At 35.2% G+C, this 20,121-nt stretch overlaps 3 protein-coding genes across 3 annotated transcripts; 1 reads left to right on the top strand and 2 right to left on the bottom strand.

Annotated features, from left to right (window-relative positions):
* Positions 1–239: 239 nt before the first annotated feature.
* Positions 240–2,554, bottom strand: LOC17894887. Its single transcript, XM_006302384.2, has 2 exons — positions 2,366–2,554; positions 240–1,960 (listed from the first exon to the last, which is right to left on the bottom strand). Exon 2 carries the CDS (start codon positions 1,649–1,651, stop codon positions 563–565), a length of 1,089 nt encoding a protein of 362 aa, XP_006302446.1. The 5' UTR covers positions 1,652–1,960; positions 2,366–2,554; the 3' UTR covers positions 240–562.
* A 1,895-nt stretch (positions 2,555–4,449) lies between these two features.
* On the bottom strand, positions 4,450–5,758 carry LOC17896528 (putative F-box/LRR-repeat protein At3g18150). The gene is made up of 3 exons (XM_023787534.1): positions 5,225–5,758; positions 5,044–5,140; positions 4,450–4,517 (listed from the first exon to the last, which is right to left on the bottom strand). The coding sequence occupies exons 1-3, from the start codon at positions 5,756–5,758 to the stop codon at positions 4,450–4,452; spliced, it is 699 nt and encodes a 232-aa protein (XP_023643302.1).
* A 12,688-nt stretch (positions 5,759–18,446) lies between these two features.
* On the top strand, positions 18,447–20,121 carry LOC17894785 (protein SRG1). The gene is made up of 4 exons (XM_006302399.2): positions 18,447–18,842; positions 19,049–19,296; positions 19,378–19,705; positions 19,785–20,121. Exons 1-4 carry the CDS (start codon positions 18,600–18,602, stop codon positions 20,025–20,027), a joined length of 1,062 nt encoding a protein of 353 aa, XP_006302461.1. The 5' UTR covers positions 18,447–18,599; the 3' UTR covers positions 20,028–20,121.

The raw sequence follows: 20,121 nt of genomic DNA, 5'->3' as shown, positions 1-20,121 counted from the left end.
TTTGTTCAATATTTGGGTTACTTATTTTAAGTTGAGTTCAAGCTACCACCACCTACGAATGGCACTTGATAGACATTTAGTCATGAAGATTAGCAGATTGTGATAAACTTATATAGAGCCGTCATGTTTCATTTGCACTAATTTGTAAGGTTACATTATATGCTTGGACATCATAACCTTGTGATCTCTCGATGTTATAGAAGAGTATGTTCATGAAAGGGGGTAAAAGGCTAAGAAGCTTTGTTTTGTGTTTTTTTTTTTTCTAAATCAAAATTGATCACATAATAAAGGTACAAAAATATGATCCATCAAGCAGAAAACATTTCAAACAACAAACCCTCACAAAGAGTAAATCCCCCTTTAAACCCTCCTTTACAGTCAAAGCGTCTTTGCCACAAAACTGAACTTATGCCTTTCTTTGCAAACATATTCTCATACTTAAGTCTTTATCCCCTCTCTCTCTCTCTCTCTCTCTCTCTCTCTCTCTCTCTCTCTCTCTCTGCTTGTTTCACCAGGAATCTATACATTGCCAAAAGCCAAATAGATACAGCCTTTGGCGATTTTAGTTCTCAGCTTCCAGAAATAGGCTGAGTTCCACATACCTCTCCTGTGTAGACGATCCCGAATCTCTCCGACCTCTTAAGCTCAAGCCCTCTTCAGTTTGCGAAGTATTTGGTGCAAGTAACAGAGCACCACTTCGTTCTTCTGTCACAGCCGTATCCTCTTCATCTGTGTCCCTTAGACCTCTCAGGGCCATGGAATCTGAAACCGGGAAGTAGACAAGCAAGCAAATGGATACCACAGAAAAGCAGAAGAGGGAGAGGAAGGCCAAGAAAGACAGGGCTTCAAATATAATCTTGTCTGCTGCTGTGAGAACCGACAAACAGAGCATAACAATCCTTAATGGAAGGAAACTCGAGACCGAGAATATCAAAGTGTATACTCTCTTCTGTAAACGCTTATTAATGACAAGTTTCAGTATCTGCCTTCCAAGCCAGAACAAGTAAGCTGTTAGGACGGCTGCAAACACACCAAGAAGAATGGTACTCAGTAGAGGATATGTGCATAAGGCGACCTCATCATCATCAATATTAACTCGGGAATACGTTCTTGTGAAGTCATGTGGCAGCGTTACAATAGAGCCACTACCACCATTTAGGCGGGACTCGGATAACACAACCGCAAGTTGAAGAGCAAGCATCGGGAGACAATAAAGAATAATATAACCCGCTGTATTCCTGTTCCATTTTCCGCTCAGAGCTCCTGATTCCATCTTCAAGGGAGCACGCAGAAGAAACATGAGAGTCAGAAAGAGGCAAGGCTCCGCAAATCCTAGATTGGAAACGATGTACCACTTGCAGACGTTTTCTTGCCATCTCAGATCCAACCCGCTCAATAGCCTTCTGTGACGCCTCAACAAACTCAATCGAAAAATCTCACCAACAGCCCACCAGATAGCAAACAGAATGAATGTAATTCGGATAATCCAGGGACCACTGAAGTAACCAAGTTGAATATACCCTTGCTTACGAACGTGAGACTGGAAGTAGAAGGAGTAAGCGATGCAAAGGAGACCCAAAAGAACTAGCAGAGCGACTAGACATATCGTCACCACGCCGAATGCATCGGGAACTAATTTTGTCAGGGGCATCACCCAAAACACAGTATCCACGCATGCTCTCTACCAGCATGGATGCAGAAAAGATCTCTAGCAGTAGCAGTAAAATGTGCCTTTCTCTCCCAACAAATTTCCAGATTAGTGACTACTCATCGATGAAAAAAAAGTAGAAAGATTCAACCTTTCAACTCAGAAACATACGAAGCTATCAAAGTCCACCAAGTCAAGAACAGACACAGCACAATTAGCTTTTTAGATTACAAACGAAGCAGCCCAGATCACCCGATACAACTTTTTGTGATCTTGACCCTTAACACTTGATATGCGTGTCACCTACATAAACTGAACAAAACAAAACAGGATCAAAACCATACCTAATATACCAAAAAATTGAAGCAAACACCTTACCCTAGATCTGAATACCAAGACAACAACATCTTCATAGATTAATTACACATTCTATCATCACCAAAAGTCAATAAAAACGGGTAGTTAAAAAAGTCACAACCTTTCTAAAGCAACCTTCAAGATTAAGACGATTCCCACACAAATCAATCTCAAAAGCCAAAGTCATAACCTTTATCCCCAACCCATCAAAGACATTATACCCAAAACTTCAATCACAGAACAAAAAAGTCAATACACGAGCGTGAACACAATAAAAATCAAAACTTTCAGATCCAAACGAAGAGAACAACAAGACCCATCAGAGATTAAAGAAACCAAATTTATAAAGAAGAGGCTTACAAGGAGGAGAATCTGGATCCAAAGAGTTTGAAACGGGGAAGATCTGAGCGGAGACGGGTTAAGAATCGGAGAAAGAGATGAGGGAAACGAAAGCAAAATATTAAAAAAAAAAACAGAGAAAGGAGAAGAAGAGAGGAGATAGAGAAGGAAGAGAGGAGGAGAAAAAAAAAAAGATTAAGAGAGAGAGAAGAAGAAGGGGAAGAGAGAGAACTCTCCGTTGGTGACAGGCTGTTTCCAGCTGTGACAACCAAAGCCATTGGATCCGGGTTCGGGTTTTTTTATGAGTTGTCTTTAGTTTCGGATCCGGGTACGGGTTTGGTTAACATGAGTTGTCTTCGGGTTTGATTTTTTTTAATTTTATACGTGGCTCCACCCTGGCGGCGTTTGTCTTTTACTTAATTTGTCTATGTTATTTTTATTTATTATGGTAAAGTTAAAATTTTGAGATCTTTATTATAAAAAAAGGTCAAAAAATATGGCAATGAAACAAACAGATGATGAATTAATTTTTTTATATGATATGTAGAAAAAAAAGATTTAGCTGTCTTTTGATTACAAATTGGTAGGGATAAGAATGTGAGACCATATATAATAAACTATATGAGTCAAAGAGTATGTTTAGTTTTCAGACTTGTCCAAGATGTGAATAGAGTTTGAGTTTGGAAGGGGTTTAAGGAAGAAATGAAAGATGATCATGTGTAGTGGATTGTAACTCTTTAGGATATGGGATGAAGTAATTCACAATTAGAGATACTATATATGAACAAAAGTAGAGATATATTATATATCACATCGGATTAACATGTTTGTTTTGCGGAGTTATTGGATTGCGGTTTTTAGTGGATATCAGGATTGTTTAAAATTATTTGTAAACCGTGTTAGAAAGATGATTGAAAGTATATTTTATGAGGTAAACTAAGTTTTGAGAAATATAGATTATTTCTACTTTGAAAATATTTTAATCTATATGTACTTTTTATTTACAAGGAAATATAAACATTCTAATATAAATAAATATATATATATATATATAAAATTGTCTTAATTAGACCGTTATATTTGCACGTGCTAAAAGTCGGTAGTGTGTAATAATATGGATAATTTAGTTTTATACCTCTTTTTAGTAAATGAGGGCCAAAATATTAATAACTATAACACGGCCACAAGTACATGCTTCACGAGTTTGTGGCTTAGGCCGGCTTTTTTTATTCCTAATATATCTAATTTTAGAACTTCTCACAATAATTTATAATAAAAAAATTGTGATTAATAATGTTCTATAAATCTAAACCAGTAATATCAAATATAATTTTTGAAGTCTACAATTCATTATCAATAAACAATATAAATTACATATAAAAGCATAAAATATATCTTAAAAATAAAAATCTAAAACTTAGATTACTTAGGAACACAAAAAGTATATTTTTCTAGTTTTTAACCGAAATGCTCTGGTTCGATTTTCCCTTTCTTTTTTTAATTCTTGGATCATTGGAAGAAATGAAAAATGTATTTATAAAAAAAACCTCAAGCATTAGGAAAGACACTTGACCTCAGATGACACAAGTAAGGCCGACCTGGCGAAAACAACAAAGCACCAACAAGAAGTGGCCTCCTCAATATAGAGAAGGCAATGAAAAGGTTCTAACCTTATTTATGTCATGGAGAGTTTAGGAGAAGATTTGTTACTACAAGCAACTTCAAACTGCAACAGAATGACATATGTATGAATATTACCTAAGTTTATAATGTCCCTGCGAATGCTGGTAATCAGAAATATGTATAAATAATGTAATCAAGAATGGTATAATTAACCAACCACCAAATCTTGGACCAATCGCAACATTATGATATTGTCTGAATGTGTTGATGTTCATGCTTGACGAGTAATTGTTGACATTAATGGCTAACATTAATGAGTTACTATATAATTCTTGACTCACTCTGAAACGGATATGTTAGGGTACCATACATCAATTGTGTTTTGTCAAGCAACTCTAATGGTCAACATAAAAAAAAAAAGATTTATGAGTTTTTGTAATAATCTTGCTAAATCAAGAATGACATACAGAAAGATTACTTTCTCAAGATTCAAAGTTCTGACCTCTAACCTCGGAAAAGGAGTTACCACGAACCTTAGCAAGAGATAAAGCTGTAATAGATAGCACCAAAAGTAGTGTCATAGTGAATACCAAAGCACATAGTGATCAGGAAGATTTCATAAACTTATACATCACACGTTGACTTTACAACCACCATGAGTAGAGTAAATAAGTAAGAGAGTTAGTAGCATTTGAGAATGTAAGATTGGGCCCAAAACATATTTCAACCTAAGTTAATTAGATTCTCAATATGTATGGTTTTACAAAAAAAAATTATTTTATATATGCTTGATGTCTTGATCATGTTAATGCTTGATGAGTTATTCATAATAGATGCATTCCTTACAATAAATCGATGCTTAGAATTTCTGACTGAAATAGATATACAGTATTAGGGTACCAAACATACATAGTATAGTCTTTAAAAATCATAAACTAGTTTTATAACAAAAGGTGTGTTTTCCAAATTCTCCTTTCCAAAATCATAAACTTTTCCAAATCATAAACTAGTATAATCACTTTCGCGTACCATTAGCTTCTTTAATTCAAGAGAGTTTTGTAACAATCTTTTTATACCAGGAACAACATACTGAAAGATTACTGTCTCAAGAATCAAAGTTTTGACCTTTAACATCGGAAAAGGAACCTCGCGAACCTCAGCAAGAGATAAAATCTAAAAGAAAGCACAAAAAGCGTAAAAAATAGTTAGACTATAGTTAGAGAATGTAAGATAATCTTGAGCACAAAACATATATACCTGAAGAAAGTTTCCACCAAAAGTTAGCTTCTCAACATGTTTTAACTTTTCTAGCAACTCTAGCATCATGTCTTGGAGAAAATCAGCCTTGCAGATCCGACATGTTGAGTTAATGCAAATGTCCAGCCTCGCTTCGGTTAAAGACGAGATCTTAACTAAAGTACATGGTAACTGAGAGGTTACGAATCTGAGACTATGGATATGTGGTGCCACAATCCGCATTTTGACTTTATAGTGGCTGTATATTTCTAAAGTTCTCAAGTGCAACATTTTGCGGAGATCAAGAAACCTTAGTTGCTGGCACTTGTGCAATGTTAAACATTCAAGATTCCGGCAACCAGATAAAATCTTAGCAATGGATGCATCAGGGATAGTGCACTTACGCAAGGAAAACTTCTTCAATGATGTCCAAGATACAACGTTTCGACGAATCTTATTAGAAGAGGCTAACTCAATCTTGCTGAAGAAGCAATCAAGAATTTCAAAACCAAGAACAGGAACTTGGAGGAAAACATTCTCCACGTTACGGGACATGGCTAATCTGGTCCACCTCTTGATGTAGTACTTAACATTGCACTTGAAGTTGGTTTTGAGAAAAAGTTACTTTATCTTGGGAGCTGTGTAGCGATTTAGGGATTCATCAATCGAAGAAGGTTGTACTATACAATTATCCAAGTAGAGGAGAGGTGTATTGCACCATATGTTCCTCCATCGTTTTGACAAAACAGATGTTCTGATGGCGAATTTGGTCGGGACAAAGGAGAGGATATGTATGAGAATATCATCAGGTAAAGAGTCGATCACATCTCTTTTTGCTCTCTTGTTTTCTAGGACGTGGCCACGTAAACGACGACGAGGATTGTAGCGGTTCACCATCTCAATTTTGCGATTTTTTTTATTTTTTTAGGGTTGACAATGAACCAGCTGTAAAAAAAACTAATGGAGTTTTATAATAAAAGACACGTTTCATCTTTAAACCCTATAGTATTTTCTAGGTTTCCAAAAACCCTAGGCTTTGTTTCCCTTCCGTCATAACATTTCCTTGTTCACCACGTTTCTCCTCTTCACTTCTTCCTCTCTCTCAGCAATGGTTAGAATGAAAATTGTAGCCGCAAGTAATAAAACTCTGAGCAGACTCTTCCGCTTCGCATCTGGCGGCACGGCCGCTGCCGGAGTTTCTCTACGAACGGCTGAGATTTCCCGATCTCTTCACAGTCCGTCGATCATCAGACAAGGTATCGTTATCTCCGTCCTAAAGTTTTGTTTCAATCTTTGAAATATAAGTAATTAGGGTTTTGATTGGGAAATGCTATTATAATGATCTTTTAATAGATTTGATATATGAAGACGATGGAAGGCATCAAGCGTTAGAGACACTTCGCAGATTGGGAGTAAAATTTAGTGAAGAGAATTGTAAAGCATTCTTTACAAAAACCATACATGATGCATATACCTCTGGTGAAGGCCAAGAACAGATCATGAGTGCTTTTAGATTTGTTAAAGAAGAAGGTCTCTCTATAGAAGAAGAGATGTATAGTTCTTGTCTTTGTTACTTAATTGATAAAGAAATGGAAGAGGAGTTCAAGTTTCTTATTGGTATACTTAAAGAAGAGATTCCTGATTCTGAATCCAAGCTTGGTTACTATGAAATGCTTATATGGTGTGAGCTTAATAATGAACAGAAGATCGAGGAGATTGGTTGGGGAATCATCGATAGATGGGGGAAGCTATCGAGCTTGGAAGGTAAGGCGAAGAATCGTTTAAAAGAGATATATATTGCTTCTTGCTTAACTCTTGTGATCAAATTTTGTAGTAAATTATCTGGAAGCGTTTTGTGCAACAAATGAGGATGAGTTTCTTGAGACGTTGTTAAAGACTGTAGACATAACCAAAGTTTCTTCATTGGAACAATTGGGACCAATTTTCGAATATCTTGGACGGTCGGAAAATTTTGTTGAAGCTAAGAGGTTACTTGGGAAGCTGAAAACAACTTGTAAGTTGTCTTATCTATATAATTGTGAGATTACACCAATCTTTTTGATACGTCAATCTGAATTGATATGTTTTGCATATCTATATTGCAGTACCGGTTGAGCATATTACACTCCTCATTTTTTGGTACGCTACTAGCATCGATTTTGAGGACATGGTGAGTTATTCTTTGATTCAATAGCTCGAACCAGTCGAGGAACTTGTTTAGGATTAGTTCAGGCATGACTAGCTGGTCATCGAGCATATGAAACTCTTAATTAGAAAACAATCAAACCGAAGAGTTCTTCTCTTATGTTTTGTTACCATCATGAGTATTGAGTTATTTAAGGATAACACTTTTTGTCTCCATGGAACCAAAACATTACTAGATTTGATTGAAATCAGCAAATGTGGTTATTGTCATTTTGTGATAATGGTATGAGAAAATTTTGTTTGGCTTGAAACTAATTAGTGGCTTTCCTGATTTGGTTGGATTCTGATCAGGATAAAAATGGCAATGATAGTGCCATTGAGGCGTGTGCAATGTTTCATAGAGCGTTACGTATTGAGCCTTCATTGGAATTCTTTGAGAAGCTGATCACATTTGTGTGTTACTACTATTCGAAGGTATATAAGTTTTTTTTTTCTTCTTTACTCTTTAATAATGGAAATTGTAAGGAACTAACTTGAGCTATAGCAAATATGGCCTGATTTTTTGATTTTTTTATATGACTGAATGCCTTGTCAATTACATTAGAGTGTTTACAAAATATATAAAGAGATTACAAGAGTGATTAGGTAAAGTATAATTACAAATATATCATCTCTCTTACACGCCCCCACAAGATGGAGGTGCCTCGGCAACACCAATCTTGGACTGAAACGTGAGGAACTGCGGTCGAGGGAGCGGCTTCGTCAGACCATCAGTTGTGTTTCATTTTAGTTGTTGTTATGTTTTGATTTGTAACACTTTTGTATGGCTTTAGGTACCATATGTAACAAAAGTAGTTCAAGAAATGAGTCAAAATGGTTTGATAGAACACTCGGCGAAGGGAGAATACTTTTACAACACCATTCAGAGGATTTATGGGGCTGATTGGGTAAGTATGTCGTTGTTATTATTATTATTTCGATGCCTAATTAACTCACCAGCTTAAGCTTTTGATTTAAATCAACAAATCCATATTGTCATTGAAGCAACTTACTTATGATTTTGTCATTCGTCGCGTTTGCATATTCTTTACTAAGAAAAACGAAAGATGTTTGTGTCCTTAGTCTTTGTGTCTTTCGCAGCTGTCGGCTACAGGAGCCGTGATCAGAGATATGGGGTCGGAACCATTTAAAATATGCAAGTTCCTCGACATGTTCCCAGATTACATTGCTACAACAAGAGGAAGATCAAGATTAAGATCAAGATCAAGATCAATGTTACATCCTTGTAAGCTCGACTAAGTTTGAAGACAGACACATCCTACACAATTGGATGTTTAATGTTTATGTTCGGCTTTCATATTTATTAGATTACACCATTCTGATTCTGTTTTTAAATTTCTTTGAAGGGTTTTTGAAACTTTTTGAGAATTTAATGAAAAAAACCCTCAACATTGGCTGGATCCATTTTTAAACCCTCAACTATTTTTTTAGTAAATAAAACCCTAAACTAAAAAACATTAACAAATTTAACCCTCCGTCTATAAAAGCATACATTTATATCGTTACAATTTGGTATACTCTAGCAGAATAGTAAAACGAAAACCACTAGGCATATTTTTAAACATATTACAATCACAACACAATTTTCGATTATAGTATTCTGCAATTCCTGATGGAAAATATAAAATTTTCTCATATTTTATGCAAAATGCTTATTCTGAAACATATTTACAACAACAAACAAAAAAATTTGACTTACCACAATAATTTACAAAATTCAAACCAGATGAAATAGACATATGTTCCATCAATACCTCACTCCATAATGGAGACTCGATGAGTTAATGTCATCCATCATTAAATTTAATTATGCGTCTCACCCTCGATTAACTCTGTGTCAATCGCCTATTAAACCTACTTTAGTTTCTTTTTCACTAACCGTTCAACATTTGGAATTTTGAGGTTTTAGGATTTCACGATTTGAGAGTTTTTTTGGTGATCTATTATTCGACGTGTGAACGTTTATGGAAAACGAAGGTTCTTCAGAGAAGGTTTGTTGTTAATTTTTGTATTTAAAAACTAATGCTTAGTTTTTTTTTGTTTCAGTTAAACAAACGTTGATTGCGTAGAAGAGATTATTACGTGTGTTTAGGTTTTTTATAGGTGAAGGATTAAATTTGTTAATGTTTTTAGTTCAGGGTTTTATTTACCTAAAAAATAGTTGAGGGTTTAAAAATTGATCACACCAATGTTGAGGGGTTTTTTCATTAAATTCCCAAACTTTTTTGTTGTTTATTTTATTTTATTTTATATTATTTTATTTTACTTAATAAATGGCCTTAGAAGTGACGAAAATGGCCTTGCCCCGCAAGTAACGCACAAACAATTTCAAACCCTAAATAATGTTTTGGTTTTTAATCATTAACTCAATCCTCTCGGCTATGCCTTAGATTGCGAGTGGCTTTGTCAAGAATGCCGAGGAGCCTCATCACAACATTCGTCAGCTTCGCCGTGAGATCTACCGGAAAAGCCTCCAACACAGCCACAAGAAACGTCAGAGTTTTGATTGTTAGGGCTCTTAATACTCGAGCCATTTCTGAACTAGGTATACTCATAAACCCTAATTTTAAGATTATATCCTTTAGTTTCATAGATCGACCTTATATTCTTTTAACTATATTACTCTTGTCGACCTTATATTCTTTTAACTATATTACTCTTGTCTTGTTGTGGCATAGATACTTTCACAGAAACTTCACAACAATTTGCGCCTCCATATGCTTTTGAAATTAGCTCATATGCGAGACTACGATGTGCTCTCGAAATTGGTGCTGAAACTTCTGGTAGAGCATTACATACGCTTAACTCATTAGGGTTCCCTGAGGTTTTTGAAGAATGCAAAAAAGCAATTCTACTTAACATAGAAAATGCGAAAAGGAGCGAGGATGAAGAGTATGCTGTCGAACAGATAGCAAAAGCTTTCGAGCTTGTGGCCGCCATGACAAGAGAAGGTTTCCTTGTAGAAGAAGGAGTTTATGGTCCTCTTCTAAATTTATTGATTGATATGAAAATGGAAGAAGAATTCTATAGGATATTCGATATGATTCGTGATGGTCAATGGATTGATCATTCTTCTCCAGAGTTTACGAGATTTGGTTACTATGAATTGGTTCTTTGGATCCAACTCAAAGACGAAGAAAAGATCGAGGGAGTTTGTTCTATGATTATCAAAAGCTTCAAAGAGCATTGCAGCGGAAAACGATGTTTATTAACAGAAAGTTATATGTTTGCACTTTGTGAGAAAGACCAGCATAAGGAGGTTTTGAGAATACTAGAGACTCTAGACACAAGAGTTTGTTCTTTCGAGATTTTGACAAGCATTTTCGAGTACCTTGGAAGGTCGGTTTCAGAATCTGTTGCGAAGAAGCTTCTCCGTGAAGTGAGCAAGAAAGATCTTTCCTGTTTTAGATATAAGAAAGTTTCTGACCTGATCTTTAGCTATGTACTCAGCATTCCTAACATGGGGGTAAGTAGAAAAATCATTATTTTGCTTAAAATGTTTATGTTCGTCAATATGCTTTGCAGGTTTATTTTATAATGTTTTGCTTGGCAATTTATAAGGTTGGTGATGCCATTTGCAAGTTCAACGAGTTGCTTGAAGAACTTAAAGCTTCCCCTTCATCCGCATCATATCAGAAGTTTATAAAATATAGTTGCGACTCACGCGAGGTTAATTTCGATTCTAGCTCATGTTTTTCGATAAAGCGCTCTCTTCAACTGTTTAATTTTACTTTATAATAGGGGGAGATCGGTTTATACATATTGGAACACATGTATGAATTGGGTCTAGAAGTATCATCAGACACCGCGACTTACCTTTTTCGTACCATTGAGCAGAACTATGAGTTTGATATGGTATGTGAAAGGCTCAAATTGTTGCCCTTTCAAAATTTCTTTAGTATACATTATGTGTCTTGTTTCCTTATATCATAATACGTGTGTACATGCAGCTTAGAGCGGTACAAAATGTGCTTAGGATGATGAATAAAGAAAAGGACGAAAGTAGAATGTTCAATCTTCGGTTAGCTGTATACATTTGGGAGGTGAGCTCTTTTTGTATTTTTTTGAAGTGTGTTTTATTGTATAGTTTGTAGCCTTTTGTTGTATAGTTTGTAACCTTTTGTTTTGTTTTTGGGAAGGTGTTGTTTGGAAGATGTGAACCTAAACATAAGGAAGGAAGTCAATATAAACAATGGTTAAAGAAAAGCTACTTTAGAAGTAAACTGGATGATTATGAGAACCGTTTTATTGGTTATGGTTGTGAGTTACATGATTATTGTAATTACGACTATGACAGTAGTGACGAGAGAGGGTTATTTGGCTCGGATGACGATGACTGTCTTTCCCCGGTCGTAGACGATGCGGTTTAGATGATTGGTGATTTGGTTTTAAGCAAATAAGCAATGTCTTGGTCTGATCTCCAAATGTTTTCAGGTCTTGGTTGAGTTATTTGTGGGCTTAGGGGACTTGTCTTAATCAATTGCATTGTATGAATTGTCGTTTTCGTTTGGAATACAATCTCGTTTGCGTTTGACCTGAGACAAGAATCTAAAAATGATTATAATAATATACTAGAGAATAGCTCGTGCTATTTCACGGATGACTTTTCTCGAATAGTTAAATAAATAAATTATAATTTATAATTATGATATAGTTAATTTTTATTTTTCAATTTATAGTAATATATGTCCGTTTTAAAAAATTCAAAGCGCAACATATGCGGAAAATTATATTTTTATTATTCATATGTTTAATATAATAAAATATAAATGAGATCATATAAACATGAAAGAAGAGTAATAATTTTTTAATATATTAGATTAAATTAGGTAGAGATATTTTAGGAAAATCAAAATTAAATATGGAAATAATATAATCTGGTGTAGGAATATATGATTCATTTTCCATACCCAAATATCCAAAGATAAAATATCTGATTAGGTGTATTTTATTTCATTTAAAAACTTTAGTGTAAAACTAATGGATACTTCAGCTTTAATAGTATAGATACATTTAAATGTCCTTAGAAAATATCACATCATATATGCCTCCATGGTTTTGAGTATATCACCTCCTATTATTTTACGGTTAAAGGTTAGCTTTTGGCTATGCCTAGTTTTATAACAAAAGTAAAATAATAGGTTGTATTCCTAAAACCCTAGGCTTTTTTTTAATTCCGTCACCACATTTCCTTGTTCGTCACGTTTCCTTCTCTTCCTTCTATCTCTCTCTCTGATTGAGTAAACTTCTCCTTTCATCCTCACTTCTTCCTCTCGTCAAACGATCCATATTTTAAAAAATGGCAGCATCGAAGTCTAAAAGCCTAGGCAACCTCCTCGGCTTCGCGTTTAAATACCGTCATAACCAAGCCTCAGTCGCAGTGAATCACTCCGGAATTTCTTACAGAACGGCTGAGATTTCCCGATGTCTTCACACTTCTTCAATCATCAAACCAGGTATCTTTATCTCCACCCCTATATTTCGTTCCATCTTCAGTCAGAAGAAACTAGGGTTTTTTTTTCTTTCTTCAAAGAGAGAAACTAGGGTTTGCTAAGAAACTAGGGTTTGCTAAGAAACTAGGGTTTGCTAAGAAACGTCACTACTATCGTTTGTTTGGCACTGCAGAAATTATAACCGAAACGTGGCATGAAGATCTTGAAACGCTTCGCAGGTTGGGAGTAACAGTGAGCGTAAAACATTGTAAATCAGTCGCAAAATATAAGATAAGAGATTCCATATTCCCCAATAGGTGTTCAGTCGCTATGTTGATTAGAAATGACGATTCCAATTTCTCTGGTGAAAGTCAAGCAAAACTCATGAGTGTTTTCGGGTTTATGAAGAAGAAAGGTCTCTCAATAGAAGAAAAAATGTATAGAAGTGAACTTTGTGACTTAATTGAGAGGCATAACAAAGTGAAGTCTCGGTTTCTTATTAGAACAATCAAGGAGGCATTTCCTGATTCTTCATCCGGACTTGGTTACTATGAGATGATTCTATAGATTGAGCTCAAAAACGAAAAAAAGATCGATGAGATTGGCCGAAGAATCATCGACAGATGGGACAAGCTATCGAGCTTGGAAGGTACGGAATTAATGTAACGTAAACTTGTTAAAAAAGTTAAAGAAGATCTAAAGCTTATAATAATTCTTGTGATGACTTTTCAGTGAATTATCTGGAGGCATTTTGTGTGACATATCAATATGAGTTTCTTAAGACGTTGTTAGAGACTGTAGACATAACTAAAGCTTCTTCGTTGGACCAATTGACACCAATATTTGAATATCTTGGTCGGTTGGATTTGATGTTTGATGCTAAGAGGTTACTTGGGGTACTGAAAGGAACATGTAAGTTGTGAGAATTCACTAATCTTTGTTACATCTATTAAACTATATATTACATTTTCAAAATCTATTATATGCATGCAGCATGGGATGAGCATATTTCAAACCTCGTTTTTAGCTACGCAACTAGCATCGAATATGACAAGGTGAGGTTTTCTTGAATTCATCTACTAGTTCTCAATTCTCATGTGATTTAGGATTCTGTTATATTTTCCCTGAAACTAATTAGTGGCTCCTTTGGCTTGGTTTGATTTGAATCAGCATATACCTGGGAAGGCTAACGCATTTGAGATGTGCCGGTTGCTGCATAGAGAGGTCGGGGTTAAGCCTTCATTTGATGTTTTTGAAAAGCTGATCGAATTTGATTGTGCCTCACAAGTTGATCATTATTACTCAGAAAATGATCATTGTAAGGTATATATAATACTCAAATAAAACCAGATTGTGATAGCAACTTTTATAAGCTTTTTCGCAATCGTGTCTCTTTGATGTTTGATTGGTAACACTTTTGTATATTTTAGGTACCACTGGTAGCAAAGATAGTAGATGAAATGAGGGAAAATGGTTTGATAGAAGACTCCGAGTACGGGCGTTATTTCCACGACACCATTGATAGAATCTATAACATTGATTGGGTAAGTTGTTGTGTTTTTTTCCCCTTAATTATGTCAATGCCTATATCACTATATCATACTCGTACGGTTTAGTTGTTTTGTGTTCTTAGTATTTATGTCTTTTGCAGTTAGACATTACGGAAGATGTGATCAAAGATATGGGGTCGACAAAGTTTCAACTAGACAAGTTCTTTGGTATGTTCTCTGATTACAAGTTCCGATGGTGAGTAATGGTATATATAGATCAAGGTTTAGTTCAATTTGGTATTCATGTGGTTTTATGTCATAACAATGCCACGATTCATATCTTGTATCACATGGGACACACATGGTACGGATTTGAACACGAGAAAGCTCTAATATGTTTCATGGTACACAATTTTCAAGTGACCGATAGATTTTCTTAGAACATTTTTTAACATTTTGGTTTTACTTGTGGGAGTTAAATTTTATTTTTTTAGTATAATTTTTCTACATCATGATAAATAATATAGCGAAAGTATTATTTAGGTAAAACATACAATAGTTACAAACTCCTGTAATTAAACGAAATAGATAGTTCAGATCGGGTACATATCATCCATATATAATATCCAATCGGATTTTTTTCTCTAATATATTGAGTATCTGAACTTGATTGGGTATACTCAAATACCCGAAAAGGTATCCGAACCATCCAAATTAAACTTATATATTCCTAATCTTAACACTAAAGCCCTACTTTTTTTTTCTTTTTTTTTTGTATCTTTTTGATTCACCAATAGTAATACTAAATCTCTTGAACTTGTTGTTTTGGTGTTTTAATTTTTTTCTTATTTTTTAGGATTCAGTTTGGTCTGAGAACTTTGGTTATCTTCATTAATGATTATAGTCACCTTGCATGTTTAGTTTGGTACATTATTTACATTTTTTAAAATAAATTTGGATTGATCTTGAGTTTTTTTTTTTTTTTGACTTCGATAAAAAAAAAAAAACCAAACCCCATGTATATCCAAAAATATCCAAACTATAAAAGTATTTATTCGAACCGATCCGAAACGTAAATAGTATATCCAAATAGTTCCTATTTTCCAATACCCAAAAATCCGAAATACTGAACCTAATTCTGACGCTCACCCCAAGTCTTCAAGTAACGTTTTTATAGTTAAATTTTTTTTTTTAATATAAAAAAGGCAATTGGCATCATCATATAGGTCAGAAACTTTTTAAATTTATTTTACAATATTTTAATTGAATATTACATTTAGTCCATTCATCAATTTGCTTTTTTCTTTTTCTTTTTTGGTCAACTCCATTCATTTACATTTTAACCTTTCGTTTATACATGGGCCAAACTCAAAGCGGAATAAATGGGCCTTGCCACGCAAGCAAGTAATTCATAAACCCTAAAAAAAAAAATACTTTTTTCAGCACATCAAGTTTTTATAAGGATTTCAAAAATGTCGAAAAGCTTCCTCACCACATTCGTCCACCTCGCCGTCAGATCTACCGGAAAACCCTCCAACACAGCCGCAAGAAACGCCGGAGTATCGATCATCAGGGCTCTCAGTACATCAGCCATTTCTGAACCAGGTACTCCGATCCTAGCTAACCCTAATTTTGTTTATAGTAACTTACCCTAATATAATTACTGATTCTCTTTGTGTTTTGTCACAATATTTTTCTGTGATTTCGAATGGCTCTAGTAGATACTCTCATTGAATCTTCACAACTAATATCGCCTCAATATGATTCTAAAACGAGAACATATGCGAAACTACAATCTGCTCTGGATACTGGGGCTAAATCCTCAGCATCACGTAGACTCTATGTATCAGGATTCCATCTAAGAGATGAATGTGAAGCAGCGATTCTACTTAACATAGAAAATGCCAATAAGAGCAATGATGAAGAGTATGTCACTGATCACATCGCAAAGGCTTTCGAGCTAATGGGAGCTATGAAAGGATCCTTCATGAGTGCAGATGAAGAAATCTATGGTCCTCTTCTTAACTTCTTAATTGGTAAGAAAATGGTAGAAGAGTTCCATATGCTTGTTGAAGCGATTAGGGGTGATGGTGAATCGGAATGGTTACAACAAGAAAAGCTTGCGAGATTATGTTACTATAAAATGCTTCTTTGGATCAAGCTCAAAGACGAAGAAAAGATCGAAGAAGTTTGTTCCATGATTATCAAAAGCTTCAAAGCCAAAATCACCAAAGAAGAAAATCCTTTAAAGCCAACTATTATCCTTCGTCGCGGCTGGAGAATCCATCGAGTGAAACTTTGCGATAAAAAATGTCCATCATCAATAGAAAATTATCTGCTTGCACTTTGTGATAAAGACCAGCATAAGGAGGTTTTGAGGATATTAGAGAGTCTAGACATAACAAGAGTCGACTCTTTTGGCGTTTGGACAAGCATTTTCAAACACCTTGGAAGGTTTCTATCAGAACCTGTCGCGAAGAAGCTCCTTCGTGAATTGTACAAGAGTGGTAATTATAAGAAGCGATTTTAGCTGTGTAACCAATTCGTTTTTTAATGTCTAGTACACTTGGTAAACTTTGTAAGTATTGCATGTAACTATTTTTCATGTGCAGGTCCTTATTGTTTTAGAGACAATCATGTTTCTGAGCTTGTGGTTAGCTATGTCACCAGCATTCCCAACCTGCGGGTAAGTATCGAGGGTTAAGAGCAAGTTCCTAACAAAACTTCCCATCTCTAATATCTTCTTGGCAATTATAAGGTTGGTGGAGCATTTCTCATTTCGAAAGAGTTGCTTAAAGAGCTGAAAATTCCTTATTCGTTCGGATCATACAAGAAGCTTATCAAATATAGTTGCGATTCACGAGAGGTAGTTTTGTTTTTCTTGTACCTAGTTTTTTCTTATAATGAATAGTGAAACTTAGTTTTGGTTTCTTCATTCTGTTTGTATGTTATTAAAGGAGCAAGTTGGTCTATCCATATTGCTACACATGTATGCATTGGGTCTAGAAGTACCATCAGGCTATGCAGTTAACCTTTTTCGAACCATTGAGAAGAACTATGGGTTTGATCTGGTATGTAAAAGCTTCAAGTGGTTGTCTTTAGATTATTTATTAACAGTATTAGTATAGTATATAGTGAACTTGCAATATCTTATTATGTGTGTGCAGCTTAGAGGTGCACAAGATGTGCTTAAAGAGATGGAAAAAAAAGGGGAAGAAAGTATAATGTTCAATCAACGGTTGGCTGAATACATTTTGGAGGTAACATTTTCATTTTATTTATAGAAGTATACATAGACTGATTTATATATTGGTACGTTCTTGTTTGAATTTTTTTTGTTTTCTTGGTACTTTGTTTTGTGTTTTGCGAAGGTTTTGTTTCGAAAATGTGAAGGAAGAAAGCAGAAGGAAGAAAAGAGTGATGAACTATGGTTATTAAACAACTATTTTAGACGCAAATTGGATGATTACAAGTTGGATAATGATCATAAACTTTGAACTCTCAAAGTTATTAAGGATCGGACAACACAGATTTTAGAACCACACAACTTGTAGAACTTTGAACTCTCAAAATTATTAAGGATCGGACAACACAGATTTTACTCTGTTTTATAACTATCTCTTTCTTGTTAGACACTCAACGTATACTCTTGAATATAAACGAAAACCACACACTTTTGTTAGATACATAAACTGTATTTATAGGTTTACATATCTAAAAAACACCCCAATGTAAAGACACAAACACACACGTAACTGTTTTATAGTTAACAATTTCTACTCGTGTCTCTTCGGTATGTGATACGAATAGATTATACATAAACCAGTTACTTAACTATATAATATATGACTCTCCTAAGATAATAAAATAACATGAAGACTTGATCACTTCCAACACAACCGCCGTGGAACTTTCATTAGTTACCGAAGACAAACAACATTTGCATCGTTCAAATCTGTGGTCCATAGTGTAAGTTGTTAAAACGACATCACTTGTCCAAATATATACCAAAACGGCGTCGTTTTTTGTCGACAGAGTCGAGGCAAAAAAAAAAAAGCACACTTGCTAGATGAATTCAGAAATATTTTTCCTTTAATCTTTTGTTTGATGGGGAAATCACAGTAAATTAATGTTAAAACTGAGATATCGAGTTGCAGCCATCGTAGACTTGGTCAAATTCATATCATATGTTCTATATAAAACCAATAGTCTTCTTCATTAGATTGAAGGTTATCTAAAGTTTCTTTTATCTTTCAAGAAGCAACGGTCATGGAAGGCAAAGGAGCAGCCCGAAGCTCTCTCATAGTTCCTTCTGTTCAAGAAATGGTGGAGGAGAAGATGATCACTGCGGTTCCTCCGAGGTATGTACGGTCTGATCAAGACAAAGCTGAGATCTCCAGTGAAACTGGTCTAAGAAACGAGATACCAATCATAGACATGAGTCTTTTGTCTTCTTTGGATTCTGAGATTGACAAGCTCGATTTTGCTTGCAAAGAATGGGGATTTTTCCAGGCAAGTCTCAATCTGTACATTGTTTAAATTTTTTTTTTTTTTTTTTAAGGTCAACCAAACTACATTGTTTCTTTATATAACAAAATTGCCCTGCAAAAAATCAATTCTTTACAAAACAATCCCTCTTTTTGTGTGTTTTACCATTTTGAACCCCCTATATAAGATTGATCGTTGTGGCATTTCTTTATGACTGGCTTATCTAACAGCTTGTAAACCATGGAATGGACTCAACTTTCTTGGAAAAATTCAAGTCGGAGATTCAGGATTTCTTCAACTTTCCCATGGAAGAGAAGAAGAAGTTGTGGCAACAGCCCGATGACATCGAAGGATTTGGACAAGTATTTGTGGTTTCAGAAGAGCAGAAACTCGACTGGTCAGATATGTTCTTCCTTACAATGCAACCTGTTCAATTACGCAAGCCTCACTTGTTCCCCAACTTACCTCTTCCCTTTAGGTTTGCCTCAAATCTGTAAAACCATTCTTACTTAAACTCCACAAGTATTCTCTGCGTAAAGTTTGCTTATTGTTTCTTCAGAGAAACACTAGACACGTATTCGGCTGAAGTGAAAAGCATAGCTAAGATCCTACTGGCGAAAGTAGCTGTAGCACTGAAGATCAAATCCGAGGAAATGGAAGAGTTGTTTGATGATGAGTTAGGGCAGAGACTCAGGCTGAATTACTACCCTCCTTGTCCAGAGCCAGATAAAGTTATCGGTCTAACTCCGCATTCTGACTCTACAGGACTCACCATACTGTTGCAGGTTAATGAAGTTGATGGACTCCAAATCAAGAAAAATGGCAAATGGGTTTCTGTCAAACCTCTCCCAAATGCTTTCGTTGTCAACATCGGAGACATCTTAGAGGTAAGTTTTAAGGACGAGAGAGCCTATTCTTGATATATCATTGTAGTAAAATGGTTCTGATGATTGGTAATCAATGTAGATCATAACGAATGGGACATACCGGAGTATAGAGCATCGCGGAGTTGTGAACTCAGAGAAAGAGAGGCTTTCTGTGGCATCATTCCATAATATGGGATTGGGCAAAGTTATTGGTCCTATGAGAAGTCTCGTGGAAAGGCACGAGGCTGCTATTTTCAAAAGTGTAACCACTGAGGAGTATTTCAATGGCTTGTTCTCCCGTGCACTTGATGGAAAAGCTTACCTCGATGTTATGAGAGTCTAAAGGAAGCAATGAATAATACAATCAGCTTCTTTCTCTGTTTTCATACTTTCTACTTTCTCACCTTCAATGGCCAATAAATAACGTTTTTGCTTTA

This window comes from Capsella rubella, unplaced genomic scaffold (genome assembly GCF_000375325.1).
Source record: "Capsella rubella cultivar Monte Gargano unplaced genomic scaffold, Caprub1_0 scaffold_2, whole genome shotgun sequence".
NCBI classification, from domain to species: domain Eukaryota; kingdom Viridiplantae; phylum Streptophyta; class Magnoliopsida; order Brassicales; family Brassicaceae; genus Capsella; species Capsella rubella.
Note: the sequence above shows the minus strand (reverse complement) of the source record. Positions and strands in the feature narration are given on the sequence as shown.

What these genes read in the sequence shown, in the direction of transcription:
- LOC17894785 (XM_006302399.2), top strand. Translation starts at nt 18,600, where the DNA reads ATGGAAGGCAAAGGAGCAGCCCGAAGCTCTCTCATAGTTCCTTCTGTT. An exon ending in AAGAATGGGGATTTTTCCAG is followed by an intron (nt 18,843 to 19,048) that starts GCAAGTCTCAAT and finishes CTTATCTAACAG; the next exon opens with CTTGTAAACCATGGAATGGA. An exon ending in ACATCGGAGACATCTTAGAG is followed by an intron (nt 19,706 to 19,784) that starts GTAAGTTTTAAG and finishes TAATCAATGTAG; the next exon opens with ATCATAACGAATGGGACATA.
- LOC17894887 (XM_006302384.2), bottom strand. Translation starts at nt 1,651, where the DNA reads ATGCCCCTGACAAAATTAGTTCCCGATGCATTCGGCGTGGTGACGATA.
- LOC17896528 (XM_023787534.1), bottom strand. Translation starts at nt 5,758, where the DNA reads ATGTCCCGTAACGTGGAGAATGTTTTCCTCCAAGTTCCTGTTCTTGGT. An exon ending in TTGGTGGAAACTTTCTTCAG is followed by an intron (nt 5,141 to 5,224) that starts GTATATATGTTT and finishes GCTTTCTTTTAG; the next exon opens with ATTTTATCTCTTGCTGAGGT. An exon ending in CTTTCAGTATGTTGTTCCTG is followed by an intron (nt 4,518 to 5,043) that starts GTATAAAAAGAT and finishes TATCTATTACAG; the next exon opens with CTTTATCTCTTGCTAAGGTT.